This window comes from Thrips palmi, unplaced genomic scaffold (genome assembly GCF_012932325.1).
Source record: "Thrips palmi isolate BJ-2018 unplaced genomic scaffold, TpBJ-2018v1 HiC_scaffold_5, whole genome shotgun sequence".
Lineage (NCBI taxonomy): Eukaryota > Metazoa > Arthropoda > Insecta > Thysanoptera > Thripidae > Thrips > Thrips palmi.
In genome coordinates, this window is record NW_023144632.1 from 13,214,702 (window position 1) to 13,240,009 (window position 25,308).

Consider the following 25,308-nt stretch of genomic DNA (forward strand, 5'->3'; position numbering starts at 1 on the left):
TTTTGAGATTGCTACAGTGGAAATAGGAGACATTCGTATTAATTTTCATATAGTTTTGAGCTAATATTCTAATGTAACAATGCCACTCACAATTCATTTTAAAAAATGTATTTTTTCTGAACTAGTTCTTCTTATATAAGACTACATACATAGTTTTATTTTCTTGACGTGTTCTGATGTCCATCTTGAATTTGATGCTTGATACTGTGCGTTATTTTGTGACACATGTTGTAGGATTGTTTCTTTCCAATGATTTTACTTCATGTACCTATTACTTTTTGCTCATATTGTGTATCCTATCTGAGTGACCAATAAGTGTAAAATCCAATCCCCCCCCTTTTCCTGGTTTTGCCAACCACTTTCCTATATATTTCAATACATTCATGGAAGATAATTTATATTTTTTCACTTAATTTTAAGTGTGGTGGGTTCATTGTTAACCATATTTACATACTAATGAGCAAAGGGATAGAGAAAAGTTTGTTATTTATATTGACCTGGAATTTTTTTTTGTTTGTCATAATAGACTTTATCTTGTTCTTGTTACTACCAAGATTTAAATTTAAACCTTGTTAAATCAATATTTGACCCTATCATCTTGCAATGAGAGAGTTTCTTTTTAATTAATGTTTGCTTATATTGTTTTGATGTCATTCCTGAGGTGACCTTATAAACTTGTGAATAAATGCTATATATTTTTAGATTAGTAATTTTGATGTTATCACAACAACATAACCATTTTAAACTAGAGATTACCAATTACTTCTGAACCTTGGACCTGATGGCAGTGATGACCATTTTAATCTAAAAGTTGTGTGAATTGAATGATGTGCTGTTTCACATGTCAGGTACATGAAATTATTTATTTTAACTATTGTTTTATTCATGTTTTGATGTATTGCATTCAGTTTTGTGATTGTTGTGGGCCATACAATTCATCAGAGAGAGCAAATAGAGGAAGAGTGAAGGACATATTGTAACCATTTTGTTTACTGTTCAATAGTCACTACATCTTTCTGTTTGTGGTTTTGGAATAAAAAAAACTCTCACTGAGACACTCACTGTTGTGTCTTTTGATTTTTGGAGTGCATGTACTTGCTGTACCATGCTTTTTTTGTGGTGCTGGGCTCCATCTGTTGCAAGTGTTTCTTCTTTCCAAATCTAAAAAAGTCTTTCTATGCATGATAGGTGGGTGATTACTGGTATATTTCAATGAGCTGTGGGATACATTATTGTTCTGTATTTATGTGAAAATATCGTTTGCATGTTCATGAAATGAAGGCATGATTTACTGGATTTGTACTAACACTTATTTTGTCTTTTACAGGTGACAGTAGCAGAGAGAGCAGCCCTAAACGCAATAGCTGGGGAGGCGTTTGTGTAGTCAATTGGGAAAAATGGGCAATGCAACATCCTCTGATGCCAGCTATTTTAGCCCGAAGCAGTTCCCCTTTGGACTTGGGATCAGGCAGTTCTGTCCATTTCTCAAGTAGTGCAGCAAATGGATCGCCCTACAGTGGGAGCGGATCAGCTGAAAATTCTTTAGCAGCAGCTTCCCTCGATGACTTTGGACGTTCAGGAGAGAAAGCACAGGAATGTCCGCGTTGTGGTCGCCGCTACAAGCTGAAGAGTTCTTTACGTAATCACATTAAGTGGGAGTGTGGAAAAGAGCCCCAGTTTCAGTGCCCATTCTGTTCATACAGGGCCAAGCAGAAAATGCATGTTGTACGACATGTAGAAAGAATGCACAAGGAGAAAATTGGAGCATTTGGCACAACTGCAGATTAAAGTCAAAATAGGGTAACTGCTTCTATGCTCGGATTATTTTGTCAAATGGTTATGAATTTGAAATGTGTAATTGATAAAGCATTCCTCTATTTATTTTAGAAACATTTTACATCCGTCAGTATTAGAATTTAATACCCTCTTGTGTGTTTTTTGTTTGTTTCTCTTAAATGTGGCTGCTTGTTTGAGCAGAAACTATTTGAAATCATCTAATGAAGGTTTTTTTTTTTTTTTTTTATCTTGCATCAACTCTCTGTAAATTTTGATTGGTCCTTCTCTTGACTTTTCAAGAGCAGACTGTAGAATATATCTCAGTCAAGGTAAGGAGACCTTATATTGGAATGATATATATTTTCCAGTAATTTCAGTTGTTGTTGCATGTTCGTTAATGCAGCCCAGTTGAATCTAGAACAAATTTACTTTGATAATGTGATCTAGCACATCTAACATTTTTTGGGTCCTGGACATGTTCCTGTGGCTGTGTGCATGTAAAATGTTATTGGTCTTTATAGTTTCAAAATATCCTCTCTAGAAGTAAAGTGTAAAGTGCCTTATTCTTGAAATAGTGAATCACAATTTTGGTCCTTGATTCAGAATTTTGTACTCTTGGTAAAATATTTTCAAGCTTGTATAACTTGCTTTTTATAAGGTGATCTTTTTGTAGACTTTTTGTGCTGATAGATGCTGATCTCAAGTGTCCTTGATATTAATGGTTTTTATGTTTACTTCCATTTGTGATCTGACGAATAAGCTTTATGAAAAAGAACAGTCTTACATGTATTCATTCCATTTCTTTTCAATCTGCTTTTGTGCTGTTAATCAACTACTTCTTTTTGCCGTGTTTATGAAGCAGTAAGTAGGAATATTTTAAAAGGAGGCTCTATATTTAAGTTTGAACTGTTTGTCAATAAATTATTGCCAACTCTTTGTTAAGAAACCCCTCACACTTTTTTGAAAAAAAAAAGGTGTAACCTACTAGCAGTATTTGATTTAGTTTGCCTACTGATCCAATAACTTCTTCCATGTCACCATATTCCGGTGACATTTTTTGACATTCTGAAATATTTGTTTTGGTTTGTGCTCTCTTCAACTTTTTGACTGTACATTCCTTTTATTCATTGTTCTGCTCATATGTATGTCTTCTTTGTTATTGTTAATAGTGATGTTTTGACTGGAAAGCAAGTGAAACGCTTCTCAGGTGTTAGGCCCGTTATGAATGCAGAGAGTGCAGCTTGTGTGGTTTCCTTCTTCGTAGCACATGGTAACAAATTGCAGGAGTAGGTAGCACAAAAACGTGCAAGTGATATTCCCCTCCCCCTATTTACTTCACTTCTTCCCCTCCTGCTGTATTACCTTTTTTAAAAAAAATTTAATGCTTATTGTTGTATTTTATGCTCATCTCGTAGAATTAAGTTTCATCTACTAACTTAAACGGTAATGTTTAGGGAGAAAGTGCTGTGAACAGTTGCTTACTCCTGTTCTTTTTATATAATGGTGTGTGTCTGCCATATTTTTAAGTATGGCCTTGATCAAGTATGATAACGGTTTGTTTTGTTTTCTTACCTTGAGGGGGCTAGCATATGTATTTTGTCGTTTCTTGTCCTCAACATATCGTACTTGCAGAAGACATGGCATTGTCTCCTCTTGATTGTCTGTTTCATTGTAAGGCAATGAAGTTAGTTTTGAAATCCCTTTTACTTTTACTGATGTGCTTCTAAAGCTGAAAACTTAGTCTGATAATTGGGGTGGCTTATTGGGATCTGGTATGGAACGGCTAGTTAATTTCTAATTTGTTACTGTAAAATCTTTTATTTATTTATTTATTTATTATTTGTATGCCTGATTTTCAATTTAATGCAAGTCGTTCACATGTTCAATGTTGTTGTTTCTTATCCTGAGTAATCTGTCCATGAAAGGTACTACTTTTCCTTTTTATGCAATTAGGGGCTTGGGTAAAGCTGAAACGCCTCTTGTTTTTGGTTGTTCTTGTTTTTACTGAAAAGTTTTTGTAGTAATTCTCTTGATGAGATGTGGAGTAGATAGTGGATCAGTATATAAGTGTCCAGTGTTCACACAATCACTCACTGGATATTTTGTAGAAGAGCCACTTGAGACCTAATTGTAAGTTGCTTTTTTTCTTTACTTTTAACTTTGTTTTTGTAGAGTATAATTGCAACTTCATGTTAGTTCCTCTCTGTGGAGACATTCCATCTGTGTTTTTGTGTTTTATTTATTCAGGAACTTGAGACGTATTCACTTGAAAATTTTTTGTTTTGACTCGTCAGCATGATACAAGCACTGTTGCCTAATGCTGGGGATTGGATGTGTTGTTGGTAGTGTTATTTCCTTTCTTTGTAATAATAACATTTTATTTCTCCATTTGACTTTTGTTGAGACTATATTCTATAATTGTAGGTGCTTCATAAGACAAATGCTTGTGGTTTTGGGATCAGGATTATTCCAGCAAAATGGCAAAAAGTATTAACTTCCAAAAATAATGTGTGGTATTGGTGGCTGTAAAGAACTGTGACTTTTGAAAGAGTTCAGAGATAAAGAAATGTGTTACAATTTTTCAAAAAAAAAATTTGTTTGTTTTTTATTTGCAGGAACTTGGTAATAAAGAAAAGTAAAGAACAAATTGGGATTTTATTAACTAACTGTTAAGACTTGAGCCCATTTAATTTGACTCTTTTTAAATGTGTTTGTACATGATCTTTAAAACATAATATTTTGCGAACTGACAGTGAGTTTTGTCTTTCTTCAGGAAGTACTGAATTTATGTTAACTTTGTCTGGAAATATGGTGGACACTCATTGGGTGTGCCCACGGTGTGCCCACAATGATATGTAATGTAATTCGAAATCTGCAGTGATATAAACAGCACTTACATTTGTCTCAACGGAAACGATCGATGATGAGCCATTTAAATACGGAATGCGGCAAGGAACCTCAATGGAAGTGTGGAATGTGCAAATATCAAACTGAAATCAAGTCAAACTTGAAGCGTCACTCAACATTTTACCATCTAAAAGCATCACCTACATAAGCCTTTTCAATCAGAATTTTTTTTATTTTATGAAATGATTGGGTGGAGTTAATGCTTCCCTATTTGGGAACTATCTATCCTTTTATGGCCTGTTCATGTTACATTTTCTTATGAAATACAATGTTGAGGATTTCAGAGTGACAGTTTTGTAACTTAACTTGCATGCAGTGTCTTTCTTTATGGACTTAAATTAAATTGACTCAATCAAATTGAAAGTTATTTGAAGACTAATGTTTGTTTCTTTAATGCAAACGCACTGCTTTCCTTAACTGTATTTTATCTGTGTTTCGCAGTCTATCAGAGCTTCTTCGAATCACGAGCCGCAATTGAGGATCGCAGGGATGCATTAGTATGTCCCACCCCTGGATGTAAACGTAAATACTACTGGAAGAACTCTCTCAAGCGCCACCTTCGGGAAGAATGTGGGCTTGAGCCTAGATTTGAATGTCCTCAATGCTCCCATAGGACGAAACAAAAAGCCCCCATGTTGAGGCACATTCGAACTCAACATAAAGACCTCTTTTCAGGGCCTACCTTTGTGACAAGACAACCAGCATTTTGATTTAAACATGTACTTTTCTCTAAACTTTTACATTGTGCTTTTGTTTGTCTTAATTTTCTGGCATTCAAAGTAAAAAAAAAGTTGTAATAAATTGCAATGTTTTGTACTTAATAATAACATATTCCCTTGGCCCCATACCCCCTCAGAGTTATCTATGCCCACTTATTTTGAAATCAAACTGATGGATGTCTTTTTGTTGCAGGGGAGCTGGAAGGTTCTTCCATTCAGGTCCCCAAACCAGGTGTCATTTCGGTCAAGTCTACTGCTGTTCTGTCGGGTGTCACACCTATGGATGTAGAATCACAAGCAGTGCAAGTGGCCACAACTGTAGAAATCTCTGGCCTGCAAGTTGTTGCATATGATGTGGGAACTGTAAATCAATCCTACATATGCCCTTCTCCTAATTGTGGAAGAGTATATCGTTGGCAATATACCCTCCTTCGTCATTATCGAGAAGAGTGTGGGCGCGAACCTCGATTTCAGTGCCAGCTTTGTAATCATAAATCTAAACAAAAATCTACTTTAGTACGACATATGTGGAGCGCACATAGAGTTCTTGATCACGGCATATAGGGCAATACTATAAAGAGGGTTTTCAGGCACTGCATGTTATGAAATTAGATCATAAAATTTGAACTGAAAATCAGCAGTTCGTTTATGATTAAATCACTGGGAATAGAGCTCTCATTTACTTTGTCTGCCTTCTTCTTGACATGTCATTGCTAATCAGAACTCTATTGATAGATGTAAGTGTAATGGGATTGACAGTTTATGAAAGTAAATCTGATGTTGTGGGATGTATTTGCTGTTAAATTCTTACAACAAAGAATAAAATTTAATGTGAATGATGATTCCCTTCACGTATTGTTGCTAGTTTTGTCACTCATACTTTTGATGTTCATGTTCTCCATGAGTTTCTTGCCACCTTATGATGACAATTTCGATAATTATTCCATCAATTTTACAGCTTATGGTTGGTGGTTGGTCTGATCTTAAAACAATTGTTTTCTTTGCAGGGTCCCACATAGTTTCTGCCTCCTGCCTTGAAGCTTCTGAATTGTCAGAAGGATCTCAACATCTGTTCCAGCCATTTTCAATGCCATCAGATTTGCATTCAAACCAAGAGGGGAATTCGCAGAAGAAGAGCAATGTTTGCAATACATGTGGTAGAGCTTATAAATGGCAAATATCACTTCAGAGGCACATGCGTCTAGAGTGTGGTCAGGCTCCTAAATTGCAATGTAACATATGTATGCGGTGCTTTCGACATAAGCATCATTTAAACTCGCATTTGTTGACTCATCGTCGCAATATTGTAACGTACTCAGAGAAAACTTGAGATGTACAAAATCTTAATGATGCAGTTCAATGATGATGTGTCATTTTCATAAAGTAAAGATTACCTACTTCCTTATGATGTACCCATTTTGGTTTATATAAGGGTTCAAAGGGTATATGTATGGGTTTGAAGGATATTGTATAACTAGCAACCTGGCCTTCTCCAAACATTATAACTGTTTCACTATCACTATTTGTTGTACATGTTGCTACAAATAAAGACAAATAATGGAGATAAATTGCTGTTTCAATATCTTTGAAAGATCAAGACACCAATAACATTGACTTAAATTTTATGCTTAATTTCTAATGTGTTGTCATCTTTCTTTTGCCTTTCCAGAACAGAGGAGCTTGATGACCAGAAACAGTGAGAGGAGACAACATTTAGATGTGGATTTTCTATTTATTTCCAGTAAAGCCCAAAGTAATGCTTTTATGTGCCCTCAATGTGGAAAATCATACTGTGTAAAGCATTCACTAACTCGTCATTTGAGATATGAGTGTGGCCAGCAACCAAAACATCTCTGCACAATGTGTGGTAAAAAGTTCAAGCACAACTATGATTTGCAAATTCACATCAAGAAATCGTGCAAAGAATTTGTTTCCTTAATTCAGTAATGGTCTATTTCTTTATTTTACTTGGAATTTCCTAACTGGGTCTAAAGAAGAAAATGTCCTCATTTTAGAAAGAAATACTGTCTTCATTGGTGTGAATTTTTTTTTTAAAGAGATGGATGAAAGTGGAATGCTAGTCTATTGTTGTTTCATTTTAGACTGTTATTAAACATGTAGGTCTTGAATGTAACAAAATAAAGGTGATATTTTTCATGGACTTTAGTTTTAGTTACATTTCCTTAAAGATGCAACCGCCTATCCGAATCTTAAATGGTAGTTTCAGTTAACTCGCAGTTGCTTTTACAGTGGTCTACAAGGATGCTGCAGCAATATCAAATGTGCCTCCGAACATGCTCTAAAAAAAAGGAAAAGTCAGTACCTGTGGGTGCTGTAAATATGCCTGTGAAGTTCTTCAAAATTGAAAAGGAAGTTCATTCAATTTACCACATGTCCATTGTGTTCAAACTGGTAACCTACTGGGAGAGGAGGTCACAAACTGAAAAATAATCAAACTCCTGGCATATAGAATTGAAACTATCAGGACCTGGTAATAATGACATTCACAAAGTTAATGCGAATGGTGAAAGTTAGTGGCGACTCACAGAAGAAAACTGAAATCAGACACAATTTCGTAATGTCCTTAGTTACTCAGGAATTCTTGTATTGTTTACATACCATATTTGGGCATATTGTTCAGTTACAAGTCCCTGAAAATCAGTTCTGTTATAGCACTAATCTTGTGGGCTTAAATAATAGTTTAAAAAAAAAAAAAAAACAACCTTCATTGCGAACAAATATATATTTACAGGGCTTTTCATTTTACAAATATTTTACATCACACCATATTTGCACTAGACTCAAAACAGGAAAGTGCTATCTGAGGGCAGGACAAGCATGGCATTACAGGGTAAAGAATGTAACAGTAACATGACTTCTGGTAGTCTAAATTATTCACACTCGGCAAATGAGATGTAATGAATACTTTCAGAGGGGGAAACAGAACATCCTCAGCCAACATCAAAGATATATACAATATTTACAGTGAATTTATTATTATTAGATATTTACATACCCTTTCCATTGAAGCCACTTCAGTTCAATTGACCATTTGCAATGTGCGTTTGATAAAAAGTGGTCCCAAGCCATTGTGGTCTAATTAATCATAATGCATTTTATAGTGGAATACAGATCACCTCGCCATTTCATCTTTTGATGATTGTAATTTGTAACAAAATGACTGTTTGATGTTAACAAGTTTAGCTGCAAGGTGATTTTTTTCACACTTTTTCTGCTTGTCTGACTGTTGTGCAATCTGTCAGCTTCGGGTTTGTGAAAGTGCTGTTATAATATTATGCAAGAATGAAAGACACCCAGATGACATTAGGACATAAATGGAATGTATAGTACACATTATAAAACATAAAAATTTACTTTCTTCAAAATGCAGGAAAATATTGAGTCAATGCAGTAGGTTTGAATCCTGCTTTCGCAATTGACCACATGTGAACTGATGGTGATAAAAACCATTAGTGAACAGTTGATAGAAGACTGACAGATCAACATAACAAGCAGCAATTTCAGAAACAATGTGGGTTTTCCGTACCATGGAATGTCAAAATTTAAGCAACTAGTGCTGAAACCATTCAATTGGAGAAAGGCTAAAATCTTTTTCTTGTAAAAACGCAACATTGATCAAATATGATCTTTGATGAAAGAGTTTTTTTGAAAACAAAAATCTTCATACCATGAATGTGGCACTAATTTAAGTTTATTCCTTAAAATATCAAGTCACGCATTTTATAAAAATGCTATATAAATCTTCATCTCATAGTTGGCTTGCTTTTCACAAACAACAATAAAACAATACGCTATCGGTGATAGTCAAAGGAAGTTTTTAGCTGCTAGGTGTGTAAGTACCAACACTTAAAAAATGATCGAAAATGCTTCACCTTAAACAATATTGATGTATAACATTGAAGTCGCAAATCAGATTGAAAGAGCAATTATCATGATTGATCAATTTAAGGTGAGCATTTACAACTTGGCACATCATTTTTAAATATAAGTCCATTGCTGACCAGCTGAATTTTGAATGGAGGCATATGCCTCTTCACCTGATTTGAATTTTAAAGAATACAGGGAGAGCCCCATAAACATCACCACTGTCGAAACTTTACTACTATGTTCAGTAGTAAAAGGTATGTACTTCTCTCTGTCAGCAAGAATCTTATCATCACATATGAAATAGAAACACATCTATACAGAACATACCAAATAACAATATAAGCTAGAGAAAATAGTCTCAACAAAGCAGAAGCATTTAGTTAGCTAAATTACACTAAAGTCAATTGAATTACTGAAGAAAAATGTGCCAGGAATATTAAAAATATGACACTGCCCTATTCTTATGGCATATACCAGTCTTTCGTTAAGTTTCTGTCAGAGCCAGAGAAAAAGAAGTCACAATACTACAAATTTTGGAAAATACCTTTTCTACATCAGCAGGCCTGAAAGTAAAGGCTTACAATCACTCTTGTTGGCATCTTTAAATGAGCTGAAGCATTGCCTCTCAAGCAATACAGGAAATTAGCAAAAATCGGCAAAGAAGTGAGCAATGGCAAGAAGCAGCACTGCAAGCAATTTTACAAATGGAACTCAGCAGGTTTTAAGCTCAGAACATAACAGTTCTCTTTTAAATTTGTTTTAACATGTGAGGAGGTTGCTCCACAGTAAAGGAATGGGAACAAAGTACAAAGAACCAGAAGGCGCAGGACTTCAAAAAGCTCAACTTTCTAATCATGCACTCTTGCCTTCCTAAGGAAATGTAGTTCCCATAAAGAATTTGGTCAAACAACATGATGTTTTCATGCAATGATAACATGATCTAAAATTAGTGGGATGAAGATAGAAAACGTAGATCAGTCAAAATATATATCTACACCAAAAACAAAACACTATCCTCAATATATCTTACGTGCTCTATCAATTTAAGTAGCAGAACAGCTCTCTTGAGAATTGATGTAAGGAATTTAACATTATGAGAATACTATTTAAATTGTCAAGGATTAAAATCCTTTAAGAGTTACATTTAACTGTAAAGACTAAAAAGCTTGAGACAATCTTTTCTTTTAGCAATATAAATCCTACATAAACCTATACAAAAATATTTCAATATTTTCTAGCATTGTGCTTGGAAATAAATAAATAAATAAAAGGATGTTTAATTTAGATCGGTCTTTCTCACTTGCAAGTTTCTACAAAGGGCAAAAAGTCAGCATGAAAACGTTATTTGCAGTAGGCAAAAGAGGGGACTACAATAATTAAGCATAAGATAGACAGGACCATTTTAGAGCTATGCAAACTGAGGACAATGGAAAGAATCTCCTGCGGCTTCATACAGCTTAGTGAAACATCACAAAAGCATTGTAGTTCACCTTAGGTGAAAGATTAAGTTCTTAAATCAAAAGACTCTGTAACAGACAAAAATAGAAACAACAACAACAACAACAAAAAATCAAACAACACATTACAAAGAAAACATTGTAAATCAAATATATGTGGTGAATAAACTATTTTTAACAACCAGTAGCAAAGTCCACAATATTTTATTTAATTTAGCCAAAGGTTCCTTTTGCACAGCCCTAAACATAACACAAAACAACATGAGAGAGAGAGAAGACGAAGAAGAAGAAGAAGAAGAAGAAAAAGAGCATACATCACAATTTATCACACGTCAAGCGTAATGCGCAAGACATTCCAATCATGCACCACTCTCAGTCATTCCTAACAATCATACCATGATCATTTGCTCACAACTGTTTTGTAAGTACGGATGCTGAGACTAATTACTATAAAAATAAAGAACTTAATAACAATGTAGTAGCATATTCCTACAATCCAATGCGCACTTGCCAATGAAAATGCAGCTCTTCCTTCCTTGACACTTTAAAAGAGTAAAGAGCAAAGTAATTTTTTTGGCATACCATTCAGCACATTAAAATAGGATGTAGCAAAATACTCATGCAACATAAAGTATGAAGTCACAACATTAGGATGAAATAGAAGTTGTTTCCACTTTCCACATTCGTATATGATTCAGAGATCAAAAAACTGCTACAGCATAGATTGGGCTATGTAGCAAAATCAGCCTTGTCCCAGCCCACTTCCGGAGTTATGAAATCAGAATCCATGGCGTCCAGACTAAAGAGGTCAAGTGGATCCTGATTGTTCGGCAAAAGAGGATCATACGAATCAATGTGAGTGTGCCCATTCATATGAATGTAAGAACTACTAGATGATGGAAGAATAGAGGATTGGTTAAGAGATGAGTTCTGATCTGATGGTTCAGCAAGCTGATCACTAGAAGCTGTCAGCGAATCAAACCAAGCAGGGTCCATGTCCATGTCCATGTCAAAATCCATGAATTCACATGGAGTTGCAAGAAGTTGGTCAGCAAGCTGCTGGTGCTGGCTTTGCTGGCTTTGCTGTCTTTCCTGCTGATTGAGGAATGATCTTCTGTCAGGTTGATTGGACAAATTATCAGACTCAGCTTCCATATTCATGTCATGTGACTCAAGCCTCACCTCCTGGCCAGAGGGATGACTGGAAGTGTCAAGCTGACCAAAATCCATGGGATCTGAGATCTCAATATCAAGGCCCAATGCTTTCAGGTCAACACTGGTTGCTGGAGGACCACTGCTTCCAAAAATGTCATCGAGTGAATTGTTCCCGCCCCAGAGGCTGAAAGAGGGCTCTTTAGAGACATTACTCCCTGTGCTAGTAAGGGGCAATTCTGTGGGCAACATTTTAGCAAAGGAGGTGTGAGGCAGAGGTGGTGGTGGAGGCGGTGGCGGTGTGGATGAGGCCGGGGGCGTACTCTGCACTGAGGCAATGGAATGTTCCGGGCATTCAGCAGCCCCTGGGCCAACAGTCGCTGGGCTGAACACATTCATGAAAATATCAGCATTGTCTTGCGTGCTATTAAACACCCCACACAGATTAGGGTTGCTGGAGTGGTGCCCCGGCTGTCCTGACACTGAGTTGGTCCCTGGGGTGGTTGGCGTTGTGGGGTCTTGAGCGGCACTGGGAGGCAGCTCACCTCTTTCAATTAATATTGCAAGGACATCGTCAACTGATTGGCTCTGCACACTATAACGTTCAGAGCAGCTCTTTTCATTCACAGGTTCCTGCAAACCATAATACAGAAATTTGTATACCAGGTTATGAAATAGCTGGCAAAAGTTCAGTGAATGCCAATATAATGTCAAAATACCTGTTTAATACTTGTTAAGAGTGAGGCCACATCTTCATATTGGGGCAACTTGCTACTATTATTTGAAGGCAAGTTGAGTATCATTCCATCTGCTAAAGATACTGGAACAACACCATTTGTAGTAGCCATGATAGTGGCAGTGCCACTGGCAGCAGAGCTGGCAGCAGCAGGTGCTGTTGTCAGTGTCAAAATATGTGGTTCTGCTGTCGTCCTAGTTAAAACCAGGCGGTGAGTGGGTAGTACAGCAGGCTTCACTTCAACACCCTTGTTGCTTGTCATTGGGGTAACAGAGCTGGCACGTTGTTGACACATTGGAAGTGGCTTTGGCTCTATTGAAGGTGCCAACTGGACCATTGATGCCAAGAAGTTGGGAAGAGAATTTGTCCTGAGGTGAGAAAATTGCCGTTAGTTTCCCAGTTATTTTAAAATACCAATTAACCATACAGTTACAATTCTCTTTCACCTCTGGTGATTAGAGTTGGCTCCAGTAATTCCAGATAGTGCAGATAAACTTGGTAAGCCTTTTTTATTTTGAGCGTTGATATGGTTGAGGACTAGTGCAGCAGCAGCAGCTGCCTGTTGTTGTTGCAGTTGATGCGGTGGCGGTGGAAGAGACTGCTGTACATGTTCAACTTGTTGCAATTGTGGTTGCACAACTAAAGTTTTTGAAAATTTCTTATTTATGAGATTGTTGTTCAGATTATTTAGACTGTTATTGTTGTTAATGATGGTATTATTATTGTTATTATTGGTATTGTTGTTGCTATTGTTTGAGGGCAAAGAAGATTGCTGCTGCTGTAAAAATGCAGCCAAGCTTGCCTTAGCATTCAGTCCCTGCTGCTAAAATTAAAAGCACCAAGTAGAAATTAACATAAAAAATGCAGTATAGTATGGCTTTCTTTCAGGCACACAAATGCATACCTGTTGCTGTAAAGCCAGTTGCTGTTGCTGCTGCAACTGCTGCTGTTGAAGTTGCTGAAGCTGTAGAACTTGCAGCTGCTGTTGCTGCTGCAATTGTATTTTATTTTGCAAATGCTGTTTGACAGCTGCCTTGCTAGGATCCGACAGGCTTGTTGATATTCCATTTGTTCCACTGGCTGGTATGATGGTAGCAGCATCAGATGTCTTATTGGCTAGTTTCTGCAGAATGAAAAAACCATGTTCAATGAAATAAAATTTTCTAGGAGTCAATCGAGAAGATGAACTCGATGGTCTCCATCTTCTTTGCTAATTTCACATTAAAAGATAGAAGAGTGTCCAATGGCCTACCCGACTGTTAATTTCCTTGGCTCGGAGAATCTCTTGTTGTTGTTGTGATTGAAGTAACTTAACCTGCTTCTGAAGTTCTTTTATTTGCCTCTGCTGTTCCCTTATCAAATCCTCACGAAAGACTGGGCTTGGAGCTGGAGAAATGGGGGTTGTGTCCATTTCATGAACAGAGCTGCTTGGTGAAGGTGTGGCAGGAGGAGAAACTGGGGACATTTGTTGATTATTGATGGAGCTGGGTGTTGAGTCTGAGGTTGTTGTAGCCGATGGAGCTGCGAATGATGGTTGTGGAGGAGAGGGCTGTGATGCTGTATCAGCTGAAAAACCTATGGACATAAAAATTTTCAGCATCAAATAAGAGCCTGCTTATAATCAAAAGCAAAACTTAATTCTGCAGTAAAAGGTAGTTAGTTGTGAAAAAAGTCAATGCAAACACTGCTAATTTTGACATTCATGCAAAACAAACAGTTTGCTTTATTGGTTTCTTTAACATTATGAGTTAACAAGCAAAATAATCTAAGCAGTCATCACTGCAAATCCAGGTGATTTAGTATCATAGAAGAAAGTATGAAGGTCTCAACTCAAAAAATAATGTCTTTAAAGAAAATTTCAATAAATGAAGGTATTTATTACCAGACAATGAATCCTCAGTTGAGGAGTGGGGGGTATCCATTGTGACATCCATTTGAATATCCATTGGCTGGGCAGCTAGACTGCTTTCAGTAGATGAAGTATGTGAAGCAGGGCTGTTACAGTCAGCAGCAGCAGCAGCTGCTGCCGCCGCATCCGCATTACGAATCCTTTCAATGAGTTGAGGCTTTGATCCAGACACAGGCAAATTCCGCTTTTTCAGTTCCATTTTTAAATCACAAACTGAAAATAAAACCACACATAGTTCACTACATTTGAAGTAACTATGTAAGGTTACAGACCTCGGAGTGAAGTAGTAAAGAATGAACATTGAGAGAAATCCTTTTCAGGATAAGAATGAAGAAACATCGAAGAAGAAGAGACAATTAGTAGGATTTAAAACATAATAGAATATTCTCAGTTTAAAAACATAGCATTAAAATTACACATAATATTATTATTTTTTTGGTTTAATCTCTCAATATTTTGAGCAAAAAGATAGAAGTGAGTAGGTAAGTCATTCCAAAATCATTATTTACACAATTCCTCAAACAAAACAAAAAGAATTAAAAATACCACCAACAAAGCCATAACATTAAGCATTTAAAAAAATCACACACATAAAAGTAGATAAGAAAAATCTGATGATTTACCTTTCATATCCTCTAACTTGCTAAGAATCTTGATTGAGGTCGGTAATTGAGGTACTGTCTGCAGAGTAGGTTGAGCGGAGAGAGTGGGGACAGAGGCAGAGACACCAGGGGAGATAGACGGAGGGGCAGTTTGGAGAGGCTCGAGAGAAGGTTGGGACACTTGCAACGAAGACTGCAATGCAACTTGTGCTTGCTGCTGTTGTTGTGGAGGTAAAGTTACAGTGATTGTTTGGGGTGCAGGAGCAGGTAGAACAGTAGCTCTGGCACTCTGAGGGCTTGCACTACGCTGTGTTGTTAAGACTAATGTGCCACTGCCACTGCCCACTGCAATAATTACACAAAAATTAGAATCCTGTCGAGCCAATTTAAGTCATTTTTTTGTTGCGTTTTAAGATATTTGTTCTTATACTTACCACCAAGTATAGTACCAGCAGTACTTCCAAGAGAATTGACTGCAACACCCGTTGCAGAGCTTGGGATACTAGATGTTACAGTTATAAGACCTAGTTGAGTACCGTTGCTAGAAACACCTGCCACAGATGTGACAGGTGTTTGTGTCTGACTAACAGAAACACTGGACCCTAAGGAATTGTTTGAAGAACTGCTTGAGACTTCTGTGCTAGACGATGATTTCTGAGTAGCTGGCAAGATAATTTGAGGGTACTAAAAACAAAATATAAAGGTAATTGTTAACATAAAACAAATGCTGTGCAGAATACAGAGGATATTGATTTACAAGTTTACCCACCTTGTGCAGCCAATCCAGCTGGCACTGCAACAAGAGCTGTTGCTGCTGTAATAACAGTTCGTATGAGGTTTCAACTGGCGACGAGCTCAAAACACTTGTTTTATGAGCGTTGGGCGGGCCCTGTGAACATCCAAAACATAAATTACATAAACAAGAAACACAAAAATAAAAACAGCTTCAGCAGAAGAGCGTTCTGATAAGGCATAATTAGTGTGTAAATGCACATAAGAGGGATCAATACATGCCTTATACTCATGAAACTTCATAGGCCTCGTTTTGGTCTGCGTCTTGCTCTTGGACTTCTTCCTGTTCTTGTCCTTGCCGGGGGCTCCGGACCGCATGGCCTCTTGCTGCAAGGGCAGCGGTAGGCTGTGGGTATGGGAGCCGAGGGGCCCGAGGCTCGGGGTGGGGACTGGGGCGGGCGAGGCCAACTGAGGCGGCCGCGGGGTGATGGGACTCGGCACGGAGCAGCTCGGGGGCGAAGACACGGAGCTCAGCGAGCTCAGCGGACTCAGGCTGGACGTCGAGGAGGCCAGGGAGGAGGCCAGCGACATGGGGCTCGGCACCGTGGCCAACGAGGACCCTGTGCTGCCACACAGCGTCTGCAACGGCAAAAGAACGTATACATGAACATGTTTCCTGTCCATGGCCCCACACTAACCAACCAGATAGACAGCCTTTACCTGCAGCGACGCGCTGGCGCTGGGCGGCCTCGGCAACGCCGCCTGGTGCTGCAGCATGTGCGCGGGGGAAGTCACCACCACCGTGTTGGGGCTGCCGATGGACAGGGCCAGCGTCACGATGCCCGCGTTGGCGGCGGCCGTCTCCAGCACGTCCGCGCCCGACAGCCTCCTGGGCACGAGCAGGGTGGCGGCCGTGGCGGCCGTGGCGGCGCTCACGGGCGGCGGCACGGAGGCGACCAGGGTGGCGGGCGTGGCGGGCGTGGCGGGCGTGGGCAAGGGCGGCGACGCCGTGGGCATGACGGGCGCCGGCACGAGGGGCGACGGCATGAGGGGCGTCGGCGTGGACGCGGGTGCCGGGGCGGGCGTGGGGGCGGACCCTGGCGGGGACAGGACGCTGCCTTCCCCGGAGCTCTGCGAGTCCTCGTCCATCGTGATGTAGCGGTGCGGGTGCGCCGGCTTGGTCTTGTGGCCCTCGCATGTCGCCTTGAAGGGGATGACGCCGTCTGCAACGAGAGGAACGCGTTAGCCACGCGGTTGGTTCAGCAAATCAAAGCAGCAAATCAAGGCCTGGCGTCCTGGCCATGTCCTGGCCATGCCGCAGCATGCTCACCTTTGACTGCCCGCTCGATCGTCTCGTCGGCGTGCAGAATGTTCTTCTGAATGAGTTCCAGCGGCCCCGGCCGGTGGGCCAACTGGTCGTTGAGCGAATCCGCCAGCCTGCACTTCTTGAGCATCCGCTGCCGCTCCGCCAGGGACGGGTCCACGTGGTCCATGTCGGCTGCGGAAGACAGGAACGCAGCACGCGTCAGTACGCGTCAGTCGGGGTGGCACTCAATCGAGAAGAGAAAGACCAACACACGAGCGGACAACGCACCTTCCAAGATATGTTGTCTGACGAGCTCCTGCCGATCGGGCCGCTGCTGGATCTTCGCCTTGAGCAAGTCGCCGGTCTTGGCGCGCTCCAGCTGCTTGCGCTGCTCGTGGAAGGCGGGTGGCGTTTTGAGGGCTGGAAAGAAAAGAAAAGGAACGCATTAAAACTCCGAGGGGAGAGAAAGCAACAAGACAGCTAGTTATCGGCGCGCACTGCTACTTACGAGGCATTATTCCTTGAGCCACCAGTTGCGTGTAAGGCCTTCTCAGCATGAGTTTTACTTTCAAAGCTGAAACAGGAAAACAGTTGACGCTTAATCGACAATAACCCATGTCCATCACCTTCGTTCATCCCACACCCCGCCTACATCGTAAAAGTGGCCCACCGCCGGCGAGCCGGTCGTCTAGCGCGTCGACGTCTAGGCCTGCCTGCCCTGCCTGCCTGCCTGTCCTGCCACATGGTGGCCGAGCCAGGCCGAGCCGCCCTCGTGGCAGCCAGCGGCAACGCTGCCAAGGAAAGGGACCCCGAGTGCCTGCACTGCACTGCCCTGTACTGCCCCAGCCGCGGACCGCACAGTCTCCGCTACTTCCTGGGAATAAATCCCCCCCCCCTTTCCACACACCGCGGCACCGCTGCACCGCGGCACCGCCTCGTTGTGACTCGCGTGGGCGACGTGGGCGCCGCCATAACGCCGTAACTCGCGGCTCACTTGGGCCCGTCGGACACCACCTACCCTCTGAGTCACAGTGCCCCGCCCCGCCCCGCGTGCCACCTCGAGGGGCGGCGGGGCGAGGCACAGTGCCCCGCGGACAGACTAACGCCTATGGGGTGTCGCACCTCGGGCCGCGCCGCACCGCCTGTCGCGCGGCCTTCCTCCGCCCTCCCCCGCCGGTGAGGGCGGGGCGGCCCAGCAGTCACTCAGCCGAAATGTGGCACAAGGCCGGGCGACATCATCCCGTGGCCGCGGCGCTGCCGTGCCGCCTTCCGTACCCCATTTGTAGACTGTCACGGGTTCGACTCCCCGCCCTGCAGTCCGCGCGACCCGTCACTCTGTCGAGTCGCCGAGGCGAAGACTCGATTGGGAGCATTTCTCGTTAGTCTCTACGGCCCGCGGTAAAGGACAGTCTGAGAAGACGAGGACGTCGTCGGCCATGGCGGCGACACGGCGGCGACACGGCGGCGACATCGGCAGGCTACCGCGGCCGCCACACGGCCATGCACTTGTTGCGCCGTGAGGCGGAGTGGCGGTGGAGCCGCGGGGGTGTGGCGGGGCGTCGGCGTGTAGGCGCGTCGTGGCTCGGACCACCCTCAGACACGTGCATTTCGTAACCACAGCTGCAAAGGGCCCGGTCGGCGCCGGCCCACTCCCCGGTGCCAAAAACAATAAAATGGACGCCTTCTTTTAGAGCCGCGACAATTCTTTCCCCCTTGTGAGAGCGCGAGCGCGAGCACGGGGGGAGCTCTCTGCCGGAACGGTGGCGCCTGCCAAGACCATCTGTCGGCAAAACAATGCGACGGGCAGCCCTGAGCCCAGGCCAGCCCGGGGACCAAGGGATCGACAAGCACCTGCCGTGCCCTGCCCTGGACAGCGCTGGCGCGAGGCTTCGTCGAGCAGGCCGCCGAGTAGGCCGCCTCGCCTCGCAGCGATAGCCGCCTGCGAAGGTTGGGGTAGGCAACGCGCGGCGCACGCCTGGCCGGCGGCACGGCCTACGTGCTTTGCCGCGGGCGCTCCCTCCAGCGGGGTGGCCGCGCCGCCGGGGCCGGGAGTCGTTCTGTTTCCCTCGCACCCCTACAGGGATCCCCACGAGTGCGAGCGAGACAGAGCGACTCTCGAAATCAATCAGCCGGCCAGCACTGCAGCATGCGCTGCCGCGCGATAGCGACATGTGGGTCAGGCCGCGACTCAGACTTGGCGACGCCGCGCAGCGCCAGGGTCGCGTGGATCCTGGGAACGGCCTGCGGCTGCCTGCGGCTGCTCGGACGCCCGGCCGCACAGCCAGCCTTCATTGACATGGGAGGCGAGGCGTGCTGCCTGCAGGCTGCCTGCAGGCTGCCTGCCGCGGGACACGTCTTGCCATCTCTGCGTCCAGCGGCGTCCTGCGCAACCTGCACTGCACAGCCTGAGCCTGAGGCGACAGGCGCGCCTCCTCGCCGCCCTCTCCGCCCAGTCCGTCCTTTCCGCCACCCTCGCCGCAGCGCTGCCGTGCCCTTCGGCCAGCCCTTCGGCCAGCAGGCTCATTCCGAGAGTCGTTTTCATCGCTCCGTCTCTATCGCGTCTACACGGGACGCCCCATGAGAGCGAGAGAGACGGCGCGATGAAAACGACTCTCGGAATCAGTCTGCAGGCCGCACACCGCACTCCGTGCACGCCGCGCTGGCCTGGCTTGTTGGCTGGCCACTGGGGCGGGCACGGCGGGCACGGCGGGCGGCAGCCCCGCGGCCCGGCGGAATGCCTCGGCGCCACGGCAGCGATCGCCTAATTCCTCTTCCCGAATGCCAAGCTTGCGCGGCTTGCGCTAGCGCGCTAGCGTCGCGCGAAACAATGGGCTCAAACCCCTCAAACCCCGACAAGAGGCGTGTTGCTCTGGGCGCAACAAAAGCGCAAAAGTGAGGGCAGGACAGACGGAAAAAGAAAAAGGAAATAAGAATTGGCAGAGAGTCAATACTCCGCCCGGCTCTGCGGCGAAACAAAAAATTAAAGAGAGCGAGGAAGAGCTGTCATGGGAGGACTGTGCGGGTATTTTACGCCCTACACCACCAGCATGCGGACAGCCCACGGCCCACGCACCGAACGGCGGTATCAACATGTAGTCAGAGTCAAGGTCTAGGGGCCCATGTATCAGACCGCCCGGCCGGCCCGGCCGGCCCGGCCACTGGGCAGACGGGCACGCTCGGACGGGATGAAAATCTCCCCGGGGAAGCCGCGCGCCGCGACTCACTGCCAACCGCGCCCAAATCAACACGCCGTGCGCACCAAATAATAATTTGAAAAGACTGCGAGACCTGGCAAAAAAAGAAACAGAAGTAAAAGAAGGTTTGCGGTACTTACACTCCTTGTTGCGGTCCATGGCCTTGTGCAGCGGCGTCACGTCCACCTCGGCCTTGGGGCTTCGCTGCGGGCTGACCTCGGGGCTGGGCTCGGGGGCGCTGGGGCTGGGCCCGGGCAGGCTGGGCCCTGGGGGGTTGGGCCCGGCTGGGTTCGGCCGCGCCTCAGCCATGACGACCGGCCGCTCGGGCAGCCGCTCGGGCCTCTCCTTGAACCAGTCCGGGTAGATGGCCGCTAGCGTGTCCAGCAGGTCCTGGTCCAGAGGGATGCGCCACGACGCGGGGCCCTGGCCCTCCTCTACAGAGTGGCCCGACTCTGCAACAAGAAAACAGTGGCGTCAGACAGTGCAGTGGCGTAGCGGCGTAGCGGCGTAGCAGGGCAGCACGGAGCTGGGAGCGGAAAGCCGAGAGCGGACCGACACGACAGCGCGCGACAGCGCCAGGTGGCGGTGGCTCCCGGTCGGTCCCCGTGGTCCCCGTGGCCCCCGCGGCCCCCGCGGCCCCGAATGCAGTCCCGGGGCCGCTTTACGCTACGCTCAACTTCTTCACTATTTTTGGGGTACCTAACGAGGTGTGGAAAGACATTGGAGTAAATCGAATCAGCGGTCCCATGGCTCGAGTCGGGTCTGCATCGCATCGGTTGTAGGTCCGAAACCGTTGCCGCGGTGGCTGAGGAAATAGGGGAGATTCGCCAGGCTAGTTCGTATCTGACACACTGTGGTTCGATTGCCACTCGTGTAATACGTTGCCTCTCTGACATTGCGGTTCCAAGGAACTTCGGCCGTCTCGCTCCCCGGTCCCTCCAGCGATCCCTGCTTTCCGCGAGAGGCAGCAGGCTCATTCCGAGCACGGCTCTCATCGCTCTGTCTCTCTCGCACTCACGGGGCGTCCCGCAAGGGAGCGAGAGAGACAGCCCGGAATAAGCCTGTTGGCCGGCTGGCCCGGGCGACAAAGCGGCGAAGCGGCGAAGCGGCGCGTGGGTCGGGTCGCCCCCATCCGTGCCGGGCCGTGCCGGGCCGCCCACCGCCGGCACGACGAGCCGGCATCACGGGCCGGCCAAATCCTCGCAAAGCCGGGCAAAGCCTGGCAAACTCGCATCCAGGCCTGCCTTCCCCGCCGGGCACGCGGTGCACGCGGTGCACGCGGCGGCTTGAGGCGCCAACGACGACGACACCAGAGGGCACGGCACACGCCGGGCTGCGCCTGGCTGGCCGCGACCCCTGCAATCAGGGCTGCGCCTCGCACTAAGGCAGAAGGCAAGCAGGAGGCAGCTTGGAGCAGAAGCTGAGCGGAAGGTCTTTGTTTCGGGAGTCGCGGCTCGGTCCCGGCTCGGCTAGCTCGGCTAGCTCGGCTTGCGGCCCTCGCGGCCCGGTCCGCCCACGTGCCTTACCTCGCGCAAGGGCGTCGCCGCGTCGCCGGCGGATGGCCCGCCGGTTCCCTGACCACCTTAAACAACGCGAGGCAAGCGGCGCGCCGAATTATCCTCCAGCCTCCAGGCGGGCGAGTCGCCCTGCTCCATCGCACGGCGCACGGCGCACGGCACGCACCACGGGAGAGACAGAGCGACCAAAGCAACGTCAGCCTGCAGCGCTGGGCATGCCAATCTCTCCGTCTCTCTTTTTGCCGTGTGGGTCCTCGGCCCGTGCCGCCAGCGGCATGGCGGCGGCATGGCCTGGCCGGCTAGCCTGGCTGCAGCCCACTTGGCGCACAGCGTGGCACAGCGCACAGCGTGGCGTGGTGCAGCCGGCCGGCGTGGCGGCGTGGGTTGCGGGTTCAAATCGCCGCCGCGCCACTAAGCTGCCTTTTTATCGGAGAGGCGGGGCGCGAAGCACAGCGAAGCACAGCGAAGCGGGGGCACTTATCGGGTGCAGCGTGGCCGTGGAGCGAGCGTCTCGGACGCGGGGCGCGGGGCCAGCCGACGACGAGGCCGACGACGCCCTGCCTCGCGTCGCCTCGGCGCCACCTCCTCGCCCCGACCCGACATGGATAATGACCAGCCAGTGCGGCCTGCTGTCTGGCCTAACGCCCCGATTGGGAATCGGCTAGCCAGCCAGCGCGCCAGCTCCCACTCGCTTGTTACCGCGCCACCAAGGGCGCGGCGCAGTAGACCGGAATCACTCCACGAGTGCGAGAGACACGCGGGCGCCGAAAACGAATCTAGACATCCGTCTGCAGTGTCGCAGACCGCCGCATGGTGGTGGAGAGCCGGCGTCGCGGCGGACTGCCCCGAAGGCCCGAAGGCAAGCGGGAGGAGCGGCAGGTCCGCAGATCCGCGGCAGTGCATTGATGACGTGCTGCTGGGTAGGCGGACCGGGAAGGCCGCGGCGGGGCGGGCGGGGCGGGGCGGGGCGGGGCGCGGGCAGCGCGTTGTGCGGTGGGCGCGCCGCGCGCACAGGTCCTGGACCCGCCTGGCCTGGCCGTCCGCCGAATGTCCCCTCCGCCCCGCGCCGCCTCGCCTCGCGTTGCGGGGGGACTGGCTTCATTCACCGGCGTGCGGCCGGCGTGCGCGTGTTTGCGTCGCAGGGAAAGGCGTGGGCGAACCCGTGTGCTTCATTCATTACCATTCCAGCCGGCTTCGACTGGTCTGCTCACGCGCGTACACACACACACAAGAAGGCACATTGTTTGAGGACCCTCGTCTCCCTGCTGGTCGCCACGGCCACCGCGCTGCAGTTGGAGGTCCAATCAGTGGCCAGGGCGGCGGCAGGGCGGGCCACCCTCATCGAGACGACCCTGCTGCCTGCACCTCCGCCGGGCCAATTTGCAGCACCACTCCGCTGGCGTGGCGTGTGTCGCGCGCCGCACGGCGTCCCTCTCGGTGTCTGCCCGGTGTTTATATCTGACCGCGCCGCCTCGCCGCCACATTCTGTACCGCGAGGCGCGGGCGCGGCGCGGACTACACTATCGCGCGGCCCGGCGGATGGGCCTGTGGGGAGGGCCGGCCTCGAGTGCGGCCAGTTGGCCGTGCTGCACGCGGCAGCGGCAGCGACGTGCTGGAAGGGTTGCGAGGCGCTGGCGCTGGCCGCCAAGGGCGCCAAGGGTTTGCCGAGGTCCGTCGTTGTGGCGGTGCAAGCGGTGCGGGCGACAGCTCTCCTCGCCGTTGGGCCGCGTCGCGTCGCCGCGTGGGCAGGCCCGGCAGGCAGGCGTCAGGCCTATCATTTAATCCGCTAAAATCACGCCAAGAATAACACTTCCGCGGAGTCCGCCGCCGCCCGCCGCCCCGGGCCACTAAACGCCTCTCACGCGCCTCGCCTGCCGCCACTGCCGCCCGCCCCGCAACGAGCACCCGCCGCCATAAATTCACAGGCCGAGGCCGCACCGGACTACACCAGGCCGTCCCCGAGACGTCCCCCAGGGCGTCCCCGACCCCCGACGGCCCGGCCCCCGACGGCTCCCAACCCGGACGGCCCGGCCCCGCCCCGCCATGGGGGTGCAAGTGCTCCAAACGCGTCGAGACCGCGTCGAGACTGCGTCGAGGTTGACGTGCTGACGCGGGGTATTTATGGCACTAACGGACACCTGCCCGCGGCGTGGCCCCGCGCCTGGGAGCGCTGGGCGCCCCGCGGGGAGCCTCGGCCCAACCCGCACCCCGGCATCAACGGCCACCTTGTTCGCCACTTCTTCCGCAGAGCAAATTACACAGCCTGGCACCTTTTCGGAAAGGAATACCAGAATACCGGGCTGGGCCCTCGACTCGACGCGCTCCGCCAAGCTCCGCCGGCCAGCGAGCCGTCGGGGGCGGGGCAGGGCGGGGTCGGACGTTGGGGGTCCGCGGCACGGCCGGCACGCCATGCGGCACGCCATGCCGTCGTCGAGGGCCTCGGCCCATCAGCGCGTCGCGGCGAGCCAGGTGTGGCCAAGGCTGCACCGCATCGCCTGCATCTGCAAACACTCTCGGCCGGCCAGCCCCAGCCAGCCCCAGCCAGCCCGGCGGCGACGGCTCGGGGGCGCCGCGCAGACTTTACTGGCGCACTCGAGATCCGGTGCGTCAGAGCTTCAAAGAGGACCGCGGCGTCGTGCAGCGTGCACCACCCCGACGTCGGCCGAGCGGCCGCGGGGCCGTGCCGGAAGAGGCAAGGTAGGCGAGACAGGCAAGGCCACCGCCACTGGCCCTCGGCAGGTCCCACGGCCCCACGGCCCCGCACCAAGGACGCGTCAGTAGTCGCCCAATCCGCCGCGCCAACGGCCGCGATGGCCACGCCGCGCCGTGCGTTCACTACACCGTGACTCGCCGCTGCAGCCTTCAGTGCCACAAAGCCGGACAAACAGAAATGCCCCTCCCGCCACGCCCTGCCACGCGCAGCGCGTAACCCAGTTCCGTGGTGCATGGCGGAGCAGGGCGTTGCAGGGCGGCCCTTGAACTGCGCCCGATTGGCATGGGGGAGGAGGGGGGAGCGGTGTCCAACCAAATGGGAGCCGATAGGCCGCGGGCGTGTCCACAACACACACGCACACAAAACAAGCCAGGAGGAAGGGGCGGGGCGGGCGCGGCGCCTGCGACCAAGCCTGCGACTGCCTTGCCCCTCCTGGCTCGCGGAGCTGCCAACTCGCCGGGCATAACCGTGACACTGAATTCAAAAGCATTTGGAAATTAAAGAGACCGCGGCGCGGCGCCGCGGCGTCACCTGTTGGCCCTCGGACGGCTTCGGGCGGCTGCGGACGGCGCCGCGGAGGTGCGAGGATCCCGGCGAGGCTGTGGCGAGGGCTATTGTCGGCCGCGTCTCGTTGCAAGCGAAGGACAAGGCGGCGCCACACGCAAAAAGCAGCAAACTAAGTCGACGAATTTTGAAATGT

General features: G+C 48.0%; 2 protein-coding genes across 2 annotated transcripts in view; one reads left to right on the plus strand and one right to left on the minus strand.

Moving 5' to 3' along the window:
- Positions 1–4,071: 4,071 nt before the first annotated feature.
- On the plus strand, positions 4,072–7,349 carry LOC117651191 (zinc finger protein 333-like). Its single transcript, XM_034395000.1, has 6 exons — positions 4,072–4,118; positions 4,201–4,256; positions 5,596–5,765; positions 6,361–6,608; positions 7,072–7,098; positions 7,145–7,349. Exons 1-6 carry the CDS (start codon positions 4,072–4,074, stop codon positions 7,347–7,349), a joined length of 753 nt encoding a protein of 250 aa, XP_034250891.1.
- A 777-nt stretch (positions 7,350–8,126) lies between these two features.
- LOC117650427 (myocardin-related transcription factor B-like) overlaps positions 8,127–25,308 on the minus strand; it is a 29,219-nt gene continuing 12,037 nt past the window's right edge. Inside the window, exons 2-17 of the mRNA XM_034393850.1 lie at positions 20,519–20,830; positions 17,693–17,758; positions 17,473–17,604; positions 17,209–17,376; positions 16,921–17,101; positions 16,702–16,764; positions 16,161–16,473; positions 15,916–16,035; positions 15,581–15,830; positions 15,168–15,491; positions 14,518–14,757; positions 13,888–14,210; positions 13,540–13,758; positions 13,082–13,455; positions 12,619–13,003; positions 8,127–12,532 (exon numbers count right to left, since the gene is read on the minus strand). Of these exons, the coding sequence (XP_034249741.1) occupies positions 11,477–12,532; positions 12,619–13,003; positions 13,082–13,455; positions 13,540–13,758; positions 13,888–14,210; positions 14,518–14,757; positions 15,168–15,491; positions 15,581–15,830; positions 15,916–16,035; positions 16,161–16,473; positions 16,702–16,764; positions 16,921–17,101; positions 17,209–17,376; positions 17,473–17,604; positions 17,693–17,758; positions 20,519–20,687 (4,383 nt within the window). The 5' untranslated portion in view covers positions 20,688–20,830 and the 3' untranslated portion in view covers positions 8,127–11,476. The remainder of the gene's footprint in view (positions 12,533–12,618; positions 13,004–13,081; positions 13,456–13,539; positions 13,759–13,887; positions 14,211–14,517; positions 14,758–15,167; positions 15,492–15,580; positions 15,831–15,915; positions 16,036–16,160; positions 16,474–16,701; positions 16,765–16,920; positions 17,102–17,208; positions 17,377–17,472; positions 17,605–17,692; positions 17,759–20,518; positions 20,831–25,308) is intronic.